This window comes from Petaurus breviceps, unplaced genomic scaffold (genome assembly GCF_028583685.1).
Source record: "Petaurus breviceps papuanus isolate PSGF00001 unplaced genomic scaffold, PetGlider_PUasm1.0 227, whole genome shotgun sequence".
NCBI lineage: Eukaryota > Metazoa > Chordata > Mammalia > Diprotodontia > Petauridae > Petaurus > Petaurus breviceps.
The window spans coordinates 4,288,388-4,300,347 of NW_027185896.1; the positions used below are offsets into that span (position 1 = coordinate 4,288,388).

Here is an 11,960-nt window from a genome sequence, read left to right on the forward strand (position 1 = left end):
GGAAGAAAGAATGCATTCAATTTCTTTGGCCAAGTACCCAGGCTCCAGACTAACCCGGTTTACAGCCTGCCCACACTGTCCAGAAAGAAGGTGAAAGAGACAGACTGAGTAGCAGGGGTGCCAATCTGGAAGGGCGGTTCCAGGGTCCTGGGGCGGGGCGGTGCTGGATGAGAAGCTCCCCAGCTACCTTTGCTCCTCCAATCTCTAGGAGCCGCTGTCTTCCGGGAAGCTACAGGAAACAACCCTGCTGCTGCCCGAGGAAGCACCAGCTCGGAGCGGGGCACGGAGAGCCAGGAGCAGGCACGGGCCGGCTCGGCCTCCAGCAGCGCGGAGCGCAGCCTGGGCTGCCCGGTGCCCGCCCCCTGGCGCCGCACCTACTCTAGCTGAGCCGAGTCCAGGTGGCGGGCTGCATCTCCCCGGAGGGTGGCAGGGAAGGAAGTGGGCGGAACATGGCCGAGACTGCTCCTGCTCAGGTAAAGACCTCCCTGGGGGAGCGCCCGGGAGTCAGCCTAGTCACGGGGCGGTGGGGGTGGAAAGAGCTTGCACGGGCTACTTGCACTTACTCAGCCCCCGAGATTCGGCTCTCCCATGTGCACTCGGGCGGCAGGGGCTGCTGGCCAACCCCCATGCACGTCCCTTCGGCTCTTATCCGTGAGCCTGGGCCTCCGGGGCCGAGCAAGCCCCATGACCTGGCGGGGGAGCGGAGGGAGTGATGGGACTACTCGTCCTGGCGGTGTCCTTGGTGTGTGTGTGCCCCAGCCCCTCTCCTCCCCCCAGGCTCCAGAGTGGGACGTGGGCGCGCCTTTCCGGGGCCTCCAGACAGACGCCCCCTTCCAGGCCTCGGAGCTTTCCCTGTGGCCGGTGGTGGCAGCGATGCAGGCGGTGGAGAGGACCATCTGTTCCCATGCCAGCCGCTTAATGACCCTGGAGGGCCGGACGGGGGCCGTGGAGAAGAAGTTAATCGACTGTGAGAAGACGGCGGTGGAGTTTGGGAACCAGTTGGACAGCAAATGGGCCACGCTGGAGACTGTGCTCCAAGAGTACGGGCTGCTCCAGAGGAGGCTAGAGAACATGGAGAACCTGCTGAGGAACCGCAACTTCTGGATCCTCCGGCTCCCGCCCGGCTGCCGCGGAGAAGTCCCCAAGGTATGCATCTCCTCCCCACCCCCATCCCCTCCTCCCTCGTAACCCAGAGGAAAGAGCGCCCCCCAAACCGACAGACGTCCGGTGCCTGGAGTCCACTCTGCCCCAGGATCAGGCCTTCCATTCCATCCAGATGGTGACATCTTTCAGGATGATTTTCCTTTACGTGATTGTGGGTCCTTATGTGAATGTGTGTGTGTGTATAGGCATTCTCTTGGTTCTCCTTTCTTCTCTCTGCATCATATGTGAGGTAGCTAGGTAGCTCTGTGAATATATCTGAAGTTAGGAAGACCTGAATTCAGATCCCCCTTCAATCAGCCTGTTTCCTCATCTACAAAATGGGGATAATACCGGCACCTACCACCCAGGGCTGTTGTGAAGATAAAATAAAATGTTTGCAAAGAGCTTTACAAACCTCAAAGCACTAGAAAAATACAAGCTGTTATTATTACTTATAATATGACTGCTACAGTTTCTCTGAATTCCTCACCTTCCCCATTCCTTACAGCACAGTTTTATTTCATATGTTCATATACATTCAGCTATTTCCCCAATCAACAGGCATCCACCCTGACACTGTTTCACTATTTTGCTACCACAACAAGCACCACTATAAATATTTTGGTTTATATGTGGCATTTCCTACTGTCTTCATTTTCTTATCTATAACATGAGGGGGTTGGAAGAGGTGGCCTCTGAACTCCTTTCCAACTCATCTATGATCCTAGGAGCAAAAATAGGGAGAGTTTAGTAACTTCTCTCACGTAAACAAATTGTTTTCCAGTGACTGGGCCAATTCAGAAGACCACTAATGATGTATCAGTCTTCCCCCTTCCCAAGTCACTCTACCCCTGACTATTTCCATCTCCTTGTTCTCTTCGCTAATTTCATGGGTGTGAGATGAAACTTCAGAGCTGTTTTAATTGACATTCCTCTTAGTGATTTGGAGGAGAGATATCAAACTTTTAGAAGAAACATGTGATGCAAAAGGGACTGTTTCTTGACAAGAGAACTAGCAGTTTTATTCACTTAATAAAATAACTCTGCCTAGCTTCCAGGAGGAAACCACATAGAGCAGCTGTTGCTCTGTGGCCGTGTTGTAGGAGGATAGCCAGGATGTCCAGCACCAAGCCCTGGTGCTTAATGATTGTTCTTTGAATGAACACATTTATCAGGGATAACTCCTTTCCTTGTGGAACTTAGGTTTTAATGGGGAAGACTGTATGTTCTTGACAGACACATAATACAGAATTATACAGAGTTACTGGAAATTAACTTGGCTATTAGCAATCCAATCTCAACTGAATGGTACTGAACGGTACAGAATCTGAAGAGAATGAAGTGATTGGATCAGTATAGGAAGGCATTGCAGAGGGGAATTTGGAGTAGAGTAGGGGTTCTCATCTTTTTGGCATCATGGACCTCTTCTCCAAAAGATGTTTTTAAATGCACAAAATAAAATCCATAGGATTACAAAGAAAACCAATTATATTGAAATAGTTATCAAAATAATTCATAAAGTGAATTCATTCATGAACCTTTGAACTCTATCCAGAGACCCCCTGGGGATCTCTTAACCCCATCTTAACCCCCTGAGCAGAGGGATATAACTGGTGGAGGAGAAATGTGGAAGGTAGGAATTTTAGGTGGAAATGATAGAAATAGCATGAACAGGGCAGAGATGAGATGGTATGCATCTCTCCAGAGATAATATGTGGGGTGTTTGTGGTTTCAGGTACCTGTGACATTTGACGACGTGGCTGTATATTTCTCAGAGAAGGAGTGGGGGAACCTGGACAAGTGGCAGAAAGAGCTTTACAAGCACGTGATGACAGGCAACTATGAGATGCTTGTCTCCTTGGGTATGGGTTTACTTTCTAATCATTTGTTAGAAGACTGTAGAGGCAGGATGGTGTGACATATTTAGTGCCAGCCTTGGGGGCAGGCAGACCTGGATTCAAATACTGTCCCCAACAGCTGCTAGTAGTCTGACTCAGGACAAGTCATTTAAACTCGTAGCTCAGGCAGGCTACTCCTTGGGATTTATCTCTCAAGTCATAGATGAGTTACAGTCTTCATTGGTTGGGGCAGTTTCCAACACCAGGAGTTCCCTGCAGTATGGAGGTCCCAGACCCTTTGAGTGTTGGCAGCTCTGGCTGTTCCATGGTGGAGTTCAGATTTCATTGGCTCCTTATGGGCTATTTAATTCAGAATATGGAGATGAGGAGAACCTTAGAGCCACGTACCCCTTACCCCTTCTTCCCTCCCCATTATCAGTCTGTGCAGGGGCAATGTAGCAGGTGGTAGCTGCTGGATAACAAACTCACTGTAGTCAAACCAAGATCCCACAAGGATTCTGGAGTACAGACATAGAAATCTACATTTCATGTTACTGTATTAAAGGGACTTAGAAAAAGGATTGGTATGAATAATGCCTGGGTCTGACCCTGCCCAGGGCTTAGGATGATGGCTTAAAATTTTCAGATCCATACTCACCCTCATATACATGTGTGATGCTGGTCAGAGAACTTGTAACCAGCTGCATGGCATTGTTCTATACCTTACACAGTATTAACTGAAAGAGTCATCCATCCTTCCATGACCTCCAGAGGTTTCCATTTCTAGAAGGCATCATGTGTGAACACAGCTATAAAGATTATGGTTGTTTTAAAATTAAGTGTGTGGAAATTCTTCCAACCACTTAATCCACATAGGCAGCTCAGCAGGAGGCCCACTGAGGAAACCAAACTAAGTCCCACAGAGTACATCTGAGTTCATTAAAATCAGTTTGATTTCATAAACTGTCTCCCAGATTAGGTTCTAGATTTGCTGTTATCATTAACATTTGGGTAGTTAAATTATACTTATTTTATCAAGAACTTTTGTGGATTCAGATAGAGGAGGCCTAATTTCTTCCCTAACAGGATTACCTGCTGTTGGTACCCAATTTTATACTTTTCCAACCTGATCTGTGATCTCACAGGCTTTTCCAGTGGGTTTACCAGGTGACATTGTAGTATTTTGTCACTGACGGTTTACTAAGAGGCAGTTATTGGTCACATCACAAGGGTCACAGCGAAAGTGACTGTTCTCCCTATTAATTCTGACATAGGTGCTTTTCAGTGGCCACAGAACTGGTGAGCAGGGAGATCTGGGAAAATTTTGTATCTCAAGGAGATCTAGAAAATTTAGAGCAAAAAAAATAAATTAAAATTTAGAAAAAATTTTAAAAAGAAAGTTTATGCAAAACTGAATGAAGTGATCCCTTCCTTGGACAATCATGTTGAGGTTCCCCACCCCTGGAGGCTGGCTTTGTTGGGAGTGGGGGGCGGTGTTGAAGTGGAAGGAAGGCAGAAAAAGAGAGAACTAAACCAAGGGCCTCCATGTCTGACAATAATTCACTCAGGACCTTACATATCCTTAATGTGCATTAAATATTGATTAATTGAAAATAAAGTCATTGATAAAAGAGTCACAGGAATTTATCATTAAAGATAACAAGGAACCTATAAAACGGAACAATATAAATAAAGAGGAAGAGTGGGGTAGTGGTCAGGAAGATCTAGCTTTAAGTTCTGCCTCTGAGACATGCTGGTTATTTGACCCTGCAGCCTGTGTGGTCTTGTGGTGTAATTATTTTGCTAAACATTTCCCAGTTACATTTAATGTGGTTTGTGACTTGAGCACCACATTCAGTCCAACCAGGTCTACAGCCTCTGTCTGAGGAGCTTCCTTATCGATGCAACAGCTTGAGTCCTGTCCTTGTCCAGTGCATAGCATTGAGTAAATGAATAGGGTCCCATATTGAGGGTGGGTATACTAGCCTCTTGGGGGACTGAATGAGAGGAGGGGAAAGGGCCAAGAACTAAAACTGGGGATTCCCCAAGTGAAACGTAACAAGGAAAAAGAGCCAGGAAGAAGCAAGAAAGTGAATGGTGATCCCACAGCAAAAAGAGGCCCCTCAAAACTGGAAGGTCATCTGAATGAACTCCTCCTTCCCCTCACCTCCTCTAAGTTCTACCCCAATCAATACCTTCCTTCTAGAAGCCCCCCTGCAATGTCAGAGGTAGGGCCAGGGGAGAAGACACTGGCTCTGGTAGGCCCTTCCCTGCAGACCTAGAAAGGCTTCCAGGCCAGGGCACAAACTCTTGTCCCAAGAATGTCCTGCCTGGGTTTAATTCAGCTTATACAGGCTTGGCACCAGAGTGATGATGATGACGATGCTCACAGTGATGGTAGCTGGTATTTATATAGTGCTTTACGGTTTGCTTTACATACATTAATGCATTTGGCCCTCGCCACAACCCTATGAAGCAGGTGCTGTCATTATCCCCTTTTACAGATGAGGAACATAAAAATTCAGTGACTTGCCCACACAACTAGTAAGTTTCTGAGGCAGATTTGAACCCAGGTCTCCTGATTTTGAAGGGCTGCCCTCTTGTCTATTGCACTGCCCAGTTGTGCTGCAGAAGATTGGCCACAGCTTGATTATTATTTTTTTACCAAAGCTACATAATTATAAAACCCTCCTGCTAAGAAGTAGAGGGACTGCAATCTGCATTAGTGAAAAAAGTATGTGTGCCAAGATGGCTGATCCTCTGAAGTTAAATAAAGTTAAAGGCTCCTAATTTACATCATAAATGGTAAAAATAGATTACCCTTCAAATGGCCAGGGCTCAAAGTGAGAGACAGTAGGGCTATCACATTGTGAGGAAAGGTAGTGATGTTTGGCAGCACATTCCCAGCCTTGAGAGATGACATCTTGGTCCAGCTGTCTGGAGACAGGTGCTAGGCTCCAGGGATCATGAGTATTACCCACTCCTTGGGCATGTTTTGTGAGGCGTCAGAAATGAAAACAGGAAAGTACATTGGTGATGATGCCCCCTCACAACACAGCAGAAGCTGAGCCACTATCTTGGGACATGGATAGTAACATAACTTCTCTCTACTCTTACATCACAGACTATGCTCTTTCCAAACCTGAGTTTTTGACCCGAATTGAACAAGGGGAAGAACCATGTGTCCAGAATCTGTTAGACTCGGAAGAGACAGAAATAGCAACAACCCCTGACCCTGGTGAGTCTTACTGCTCTGAACTTTCAAGGCCAAAGCTTCACATAATGACTCAGAAAACTCTGGGTTTGGGGGCTGATTTTTCCATTCTCAGGAGTTTATATCACTGAGGTGCTACTTCAGTAATCCCTAATATCATCTCAGCTGACTCAGCTTTGAGATTTTTTCTTTCCTTTCCAACTTCCTGCTCTCCATTGTGAGATCTGTAATGGAGTGGTCACTGGATGCCAGAAACATCGAATATGATCTCCCTTCCCAGGGACAGGGCCTCCAATTTCTACTAAAGATGTGCAACCATGTATTAAGCAAGAAGAGCAAAGGCCCAGGGATCAGGAAGACATGGAGGGAAGTGTCCCTATTGCTGACCTGAATAAAGGTGAGTAACAAAGATTGAGCTTCTCTAGGTCTGAAGGGAAAGCTAGGCATATCAAGACTCCCCCATGGGTGCCTTCTGTAACAGTGCTCCGACATCTCTAGATTCAGGAGCCAGAACTCACTTGGTTTTGAAAGCTGATTTTTCATCTTTCCTAGGACCCTCCAAGGGGCCCAACAGCAAAACTGCCATATATGCCCTGTGTCCCAATGTGCGCTCCCAGATCAGTCACTGTCTCGTTCTTTCTGTATCTCCAACACTTCAGATAGTGTTTGGCACATAGTAAGAGATGAATAAATTGGCAAGTGTGGTATTGTGGGTGTGGACTCAGGAGTTCTGAGAGTTTTTGATCTTAGCTCTAATGTGTTTTCATTTGTGACAACACAAGTCAATTCAACTCCTGCTTTTCTGTAAACTGAGGATAATGCCTACTTCACTGGGCTGTTGTGAAGAAAGTCCTTGATACCCTTCGAAGCATTATCTGAACATGATTGGCTGCTGTTCTTTCTCTCTCCAAATGGCTGCAGGAGGGATGGGGAGAGAGGAATGTGGGAACAGTATTTTTCCTGATGGCTGCTCAAGTGTCCCCTCGATATGGCTTGGGGGAGGGGGCACTCTTATTATTCCCAGTTTTTAAGTATTGGAAACAGCAATAATTTTCATAATTATAATATCCTAAGGGTAAAAGGTTCCAGGGTATACATGTACTGTTCTTTGTGTGTGTATAATAAGAATGCTGCTGACTCCTTGTCACTAGGACACATATTCTGAGACATGCCTGAAGCTGTGGGGAGGGATTTATGGCACCTGCAGGGTGATGGACCTGTACCCAGGAAGCAGCCTTTGGCCAAGGATTGAATCAGATTGCCCCACAAGGGGAGGAATTGGTTGGAAGTGTTAATCTGAAGAGGATGGAATCCACTGAGAATGAGTTTGAGAGCAAACTTTTATTGAGTGCTTTCTCTGTGCCATGCCCTGTGCTGAGCTTTGGGGAAGCCAAGAAAAGCCAGACCTTCTCCCTCCCTCAAGGCACTTTCATTCTAATGTGGGAGATAGCCAGCAAACAATTAAGCTCATACAAGATAAAGTACAGTATTCAAGGGAAGAGATCTTGGGGGGGGGGGAATTTTGGGGGATAAAAGGTTCCCGAAAAGCCCGGCACAGGGCGGGGTTTGAGGAATGTTTTTAAAAAGGGCACAAGGAAAACCGGGGGGGAGGGGGGCACCTGTGAAGAGGCCCAAGGAGAGAGGGAATGTCATGTTCAAGGAGCAGCAGAAGGCCAGGGTTGCTGGATCACAGGGATGTGAAGGGAATAAAGTGCAGTCAGACAGAAAAAGTGGGAAAGTGCCAAGTTGTGAAGGGTTTCAGGTGCCAAACAGGATTTTATATAGAACTGTGAAGGTAATCAGGAACCACTGGAGACTCCTGGGGAGTGGAGGCAGGGGCTTGAGTGGGCTGGGCTGTAGGAAAATCCCTTTGGGGGGCGGCTAGGTGGCTCAGTGAATAGAGCACCAGCCCTAGAGTCAGGAGAACCTGAGTTCAAATCTTGCCTCAGACACTTAACACAAAAAACTAGCCGTGTGACCTTGGGCAAGTCACTTAACCCCAACTGCTCTCCAAAAAGCAAAAAAAAAAAAAAAACCACAAAGAAAATCCCTTTGGCAGCTACTACATCGAGAAGAATTCAGGTTATCAAGACCTCTAATGAGTAATAAGCTTAGAAAATGCATGAAAATGGAGGCTTTCAGGCATAAAATATAAATAGATGCAAAATTTGTGAATAAAAGTGCCATAAATGGTGCTAAGAGAAGAGGGAAGAGACCTGTCTTTAGGGTTGGCAGCTAGGAGAACAAGTCAGCCTGATCTGGGCAACTCCTCTGGCCCTTCTGGCATTAGAACACTAATTCCCGTCTCCCCCCACGCCCCAAACCCCATGAGAGTGTAAGCTTGAAGGCTGGTGCTTAATCAGTGTTTGTTGATGGAGTACTCAGTACAATAGCTCCAGGACTCCAGACTCTTGACTCTTTGCATCTGTAGGCATCAAAATAGGCCCCCAAAAAAGTCATGGAATCTCCCCAGCTTGAAAGTGGTTGGTGTTTAAGTGGCTTGTTGAACTTTACAACTGTAAAAAAAAAGGGGGGGGCGGGGGCACAAACTGAGCCTGGCTTGCTGATAAAATTAACAATGGATTGACCTTTTCTGATCAGTCACTTGATAGGAATCAATCAGCAAAGGTGCATCAGCCCCTGCTCTATACCAGGCACTGGGGTTATAGAGACAAAAATAAGGCCGCTCCTGGCTCCTGGTCGCTGTTAGGGAGCTTACATCCATCCAGGCAAACACCAAGTACACCTACAAGACCATTTAAGTTGGGAGGGGCCCTGGAAGTGGGGAGGGGGGGGGATTAGGACAAACCCATAGGGGTTGGCACCTGAACTGAGCTTTGAAGGAAGTCTGTGATCTGGAAGGTCAGAGTAGAGCAGGGAGTACATCCAGTCGTGGGGGGCAGAGGCAGGGAGACCCAAATTGATCTGTCATGTGTGAGCAACAGAAAGCAGCCACCTCAGCTGAACTGTAAAACACATAGACAGGAATGTTAATAAGTCTTGAAATAGCTGGCATTTACAGACTGCTTTTTTAAGGTTTGCAAAGCACATCAAGCAAGAAGTTATCCTCACAGCAATCTTAAAAGAGGAGCATTGTTACTATTATTATCTGTTTTACAGATGGGGAAACTGAGGCCCAGAGATTAAGGGATTTACCCAGGGTTACCCACTTAATAAGTATCTGAGGCAGAATCTGAACCTGGGTCTTTAGTTGCCATGTGCAGTGCTCTATGAACTATACCACACTGCTTCCTCTGGCTGGAGATAGGTTGCAAAGAGCTTTAAATTCTTTTGCAGAGAAGTCTGTTTTATTCTGGAAGCAGCAAAGCTCTTTGAGCAAGGGAGTAACATAAATGAACAAATTAACTTCTCTGTGCCTCAGTTTCCAAGGTAGACTGCTGTTGTACTACTGTACTAATAATGATTGGTAATTTGGACACTGGCTAATTCACTTACAGTCACAAATCACAGAAAATTCCTGATAGGACTATGGCAGAAGTATAAAAAAAGCAAACCCACCTGCTCACCCTACTTCACAGGGTTGTTGTGAAGATCAGGATAGATGCTTGAAAGCTAGAAAGCCCCAAAGAAGAGAGAGAGAAGACGCCCTCACTCCCACTCCCTTGGCAGAGGTGGGAGGTCCACAGTCGGGTACATTGCATATATTTTCAGGCTTTCTCTGTTGTTCCTATTTTGCTTGTTTTTTCCTTCATATTTTTCTCTTTAGTTTAAAAATATTTGTTATGGGATGGTTTGGGGAATGGGGAAGGGGTGGGAGACTGGAAGAATTTCTGGTGATGTAAAAAAACAACACATCAACAGAAGCTTTTTTAAAAAAGAAAACTATCAAGGCTTGTGTAAGAGTGGCCTGTCTGTTAGGTCTGTGCTTCTGCTAGTCCAGGTGAATGACATATGTGTGCTTTTTCCTGTTTCAGAGGTTGATTGGGCCATGAGTACAGTGAAGGAGCTTCATCCTTTGGATGCCGTGGAGAGTCTAGAGCTCCCTGAGCCACTGTCCAGAGTAGTCAGAGAAGGACTTCTCCCTGCCCCAGATTGCAACCCAGGCCCTGACACCCCAAACAGCTTCCAGCAACAACAGCCCCTCCTCCTGAGCCCAGGCTCTGGGCAGATCTTACAGCCAGGCACTATGCTGCCCCAGCTGGCCACCTGGTGGACCTCCCCAGCCAGAGAACAACCACATACATGTGCCGAATGCGGTAAGAGCTTCCGACTGAGAGAGAATTTGATGAAGCATCAGAGGAGCCACCGGCAGGAGCCACTCTCCCAGCCCATGGAGACACAGAGGAGCGGTGGGCATAGGGGGCCTGCAGCAGCTGTGCCATGGGAGCCCCCAGGAGACAGGGCTTTCCCTGGCACCACCCAGGCCAAGAACTCCCGACAGAGGACTTCTCTCCTGCCCCGTGCACGGCTGCATGCCTGTGCTGAGCGGGGAAAACGATGCCCAGGGAGGCGAGGCCTGGGCAGACACCCCCAGGGCCGTCCCCCACCACAGCCCTACCAGTGCCCGGAGTGTGACAAGAGCTTCGTGTGTTACTCCTGGCTCAAACGGCACCGTACCCTGCACACAGGGGAGCGCCCTTTCCAGTGTCCTGAGTGTGAGAAGTGCTATAGCCGGAAGGAGTACCTGCTGAACCACCAGAGACTGCACACAGGTGAGAAGCCCTTCCATTGCGCCCAGTGTGGTCACAGCTTCATGCTAAAGAGGAGTTTCATCAGACACCAACAGAGGCACAGCAGGAAAATGGAGAAGCCTCCAGCATGCCCACCAGACTTCCTGGACCATCTGTCAGCTCTTACCAGGGAGGGTTCCGAGTGGAGCCCACCAGGCAGGGATGGCTTGGGGGGGCCACCTGTTTCAAGGCCCCAGGTGGAGGAACTACTCTACTCATGGACAGGGGCCAGAGACCAAGATCTTCCACCGGCACAGAACACCCAAAGAACAGCTCTGTGGAATTCCCAGGACTCCAAGTCCAGTCCTGAAACGACATTTCCAATGATGAAGACAGAGATGTGGTTATAGACACACTAAAGCCAATGAGAATTGTGTGCAGAGAATGGGGCAAGTAGATGTCATAGAGGGAGACCTGAGTTCAAATCCTGCCTCAGACACTTAGTAGCTGTGTGGCTCTGGGCAAGTCACTAGACCTCTCTCAGCCTCCATTTCCTCAAAGTGCTGTGTAAATTTTAGCTGTTTTTCTCACCTGAGCTGAGCACCCTGGAGGATGGGAAGGATATTTGCTCTGTTGGGTTTCCTTTTTCATTGTGTGGGCTGTAGCTTGATGGAATGACAAAAGGCAATAGATGCCCTTTGGGGCCTGTTTCTTCAGCCATAAAATAAGCTTGGATCCTGCTATCCTTTAGGTCTCTTCCAGACCCCTGGTCTGTGTTCCCATATGTGTTCTCTTCAGTCTTTTTCATCTTAGCAGCTGGGAGAGGGCTGAAGAAATGTTTTTCTATTAAGTGGGTGATCCAGGAAAATTAGGTGAAATGAGAAGAGCCTGAAGTTAGTCTTGAGTCATGGCCCTCCTTCCCTCTCTGCTTTCCCTTCTGAGCAGTATCACAGACTTTCGCCTTTCTATGTGTTGTCAGGGTCCCCCCCTGGTGGGGCTTGGCACTGACTGAATTAGCAATGGGGAGGTGGTCAGGGAGGGAGTCGTGGTCATACCTACACAAAGCAGTTTAAGCAAGAAAGAAGGAAAAGGTGGCCTGGACTGGGGAAAAGCCAACGGAATTACAGCGAGTCA

At 47.5% G+C, this 11,960-nt stretch overlaps 1 protein-coding gene across 1 annotated transcript; it reads left to right on the plus strand.

Annotated features, from left to right (window-relative positions):
• Positions 1-219: 219 nt before the first annotated feature.
• LOC138166981 (zinc finger protein 783-like) lies at positions 220-11,588 on the plus strand. Its single transcript, XM_069095464.1, has 6 exons — positions 220-473; positions 778-1,146; positions 2,879-3,005; positions 6,106-6,219; positions 6,476-6,592; positions 10,131-11,588. The coding sequence occupies exons 1-6, from the start codon at positions 450-452 to the stop codon at positions 11,234-11,236; spliced, it is 1,857 nt and encodes a 618-aa protein (XP_068951565.1). The 5' UTR covers positions 220-449; the 3' UTR covers positions 11,237-11,588.
• Positions 11,589-11,960: the final 372 nt, after the last annotated feature.

Coding starts and splice junctions, on each gene's coding strand:
- LOC138166981 (XM_069095464.1), top strand. CDS start 450: ATGGCCGAGACTGCTCCTGCTCAG. Junction 474..777: donor CCGAGACTGCTCCTGCTCAG/GTAAAGACCTCC, acceptor TCCTCCCCCCAG/GCTCCAGAGTGGGACGTGGG. Junction 6,593..10,130: donor TATTGCTGACCTGAATAAAG/GTGAGTAACAAA, acceptor TTCCTGTTTCAG/AGGTTGATTGGGCCATGAGT.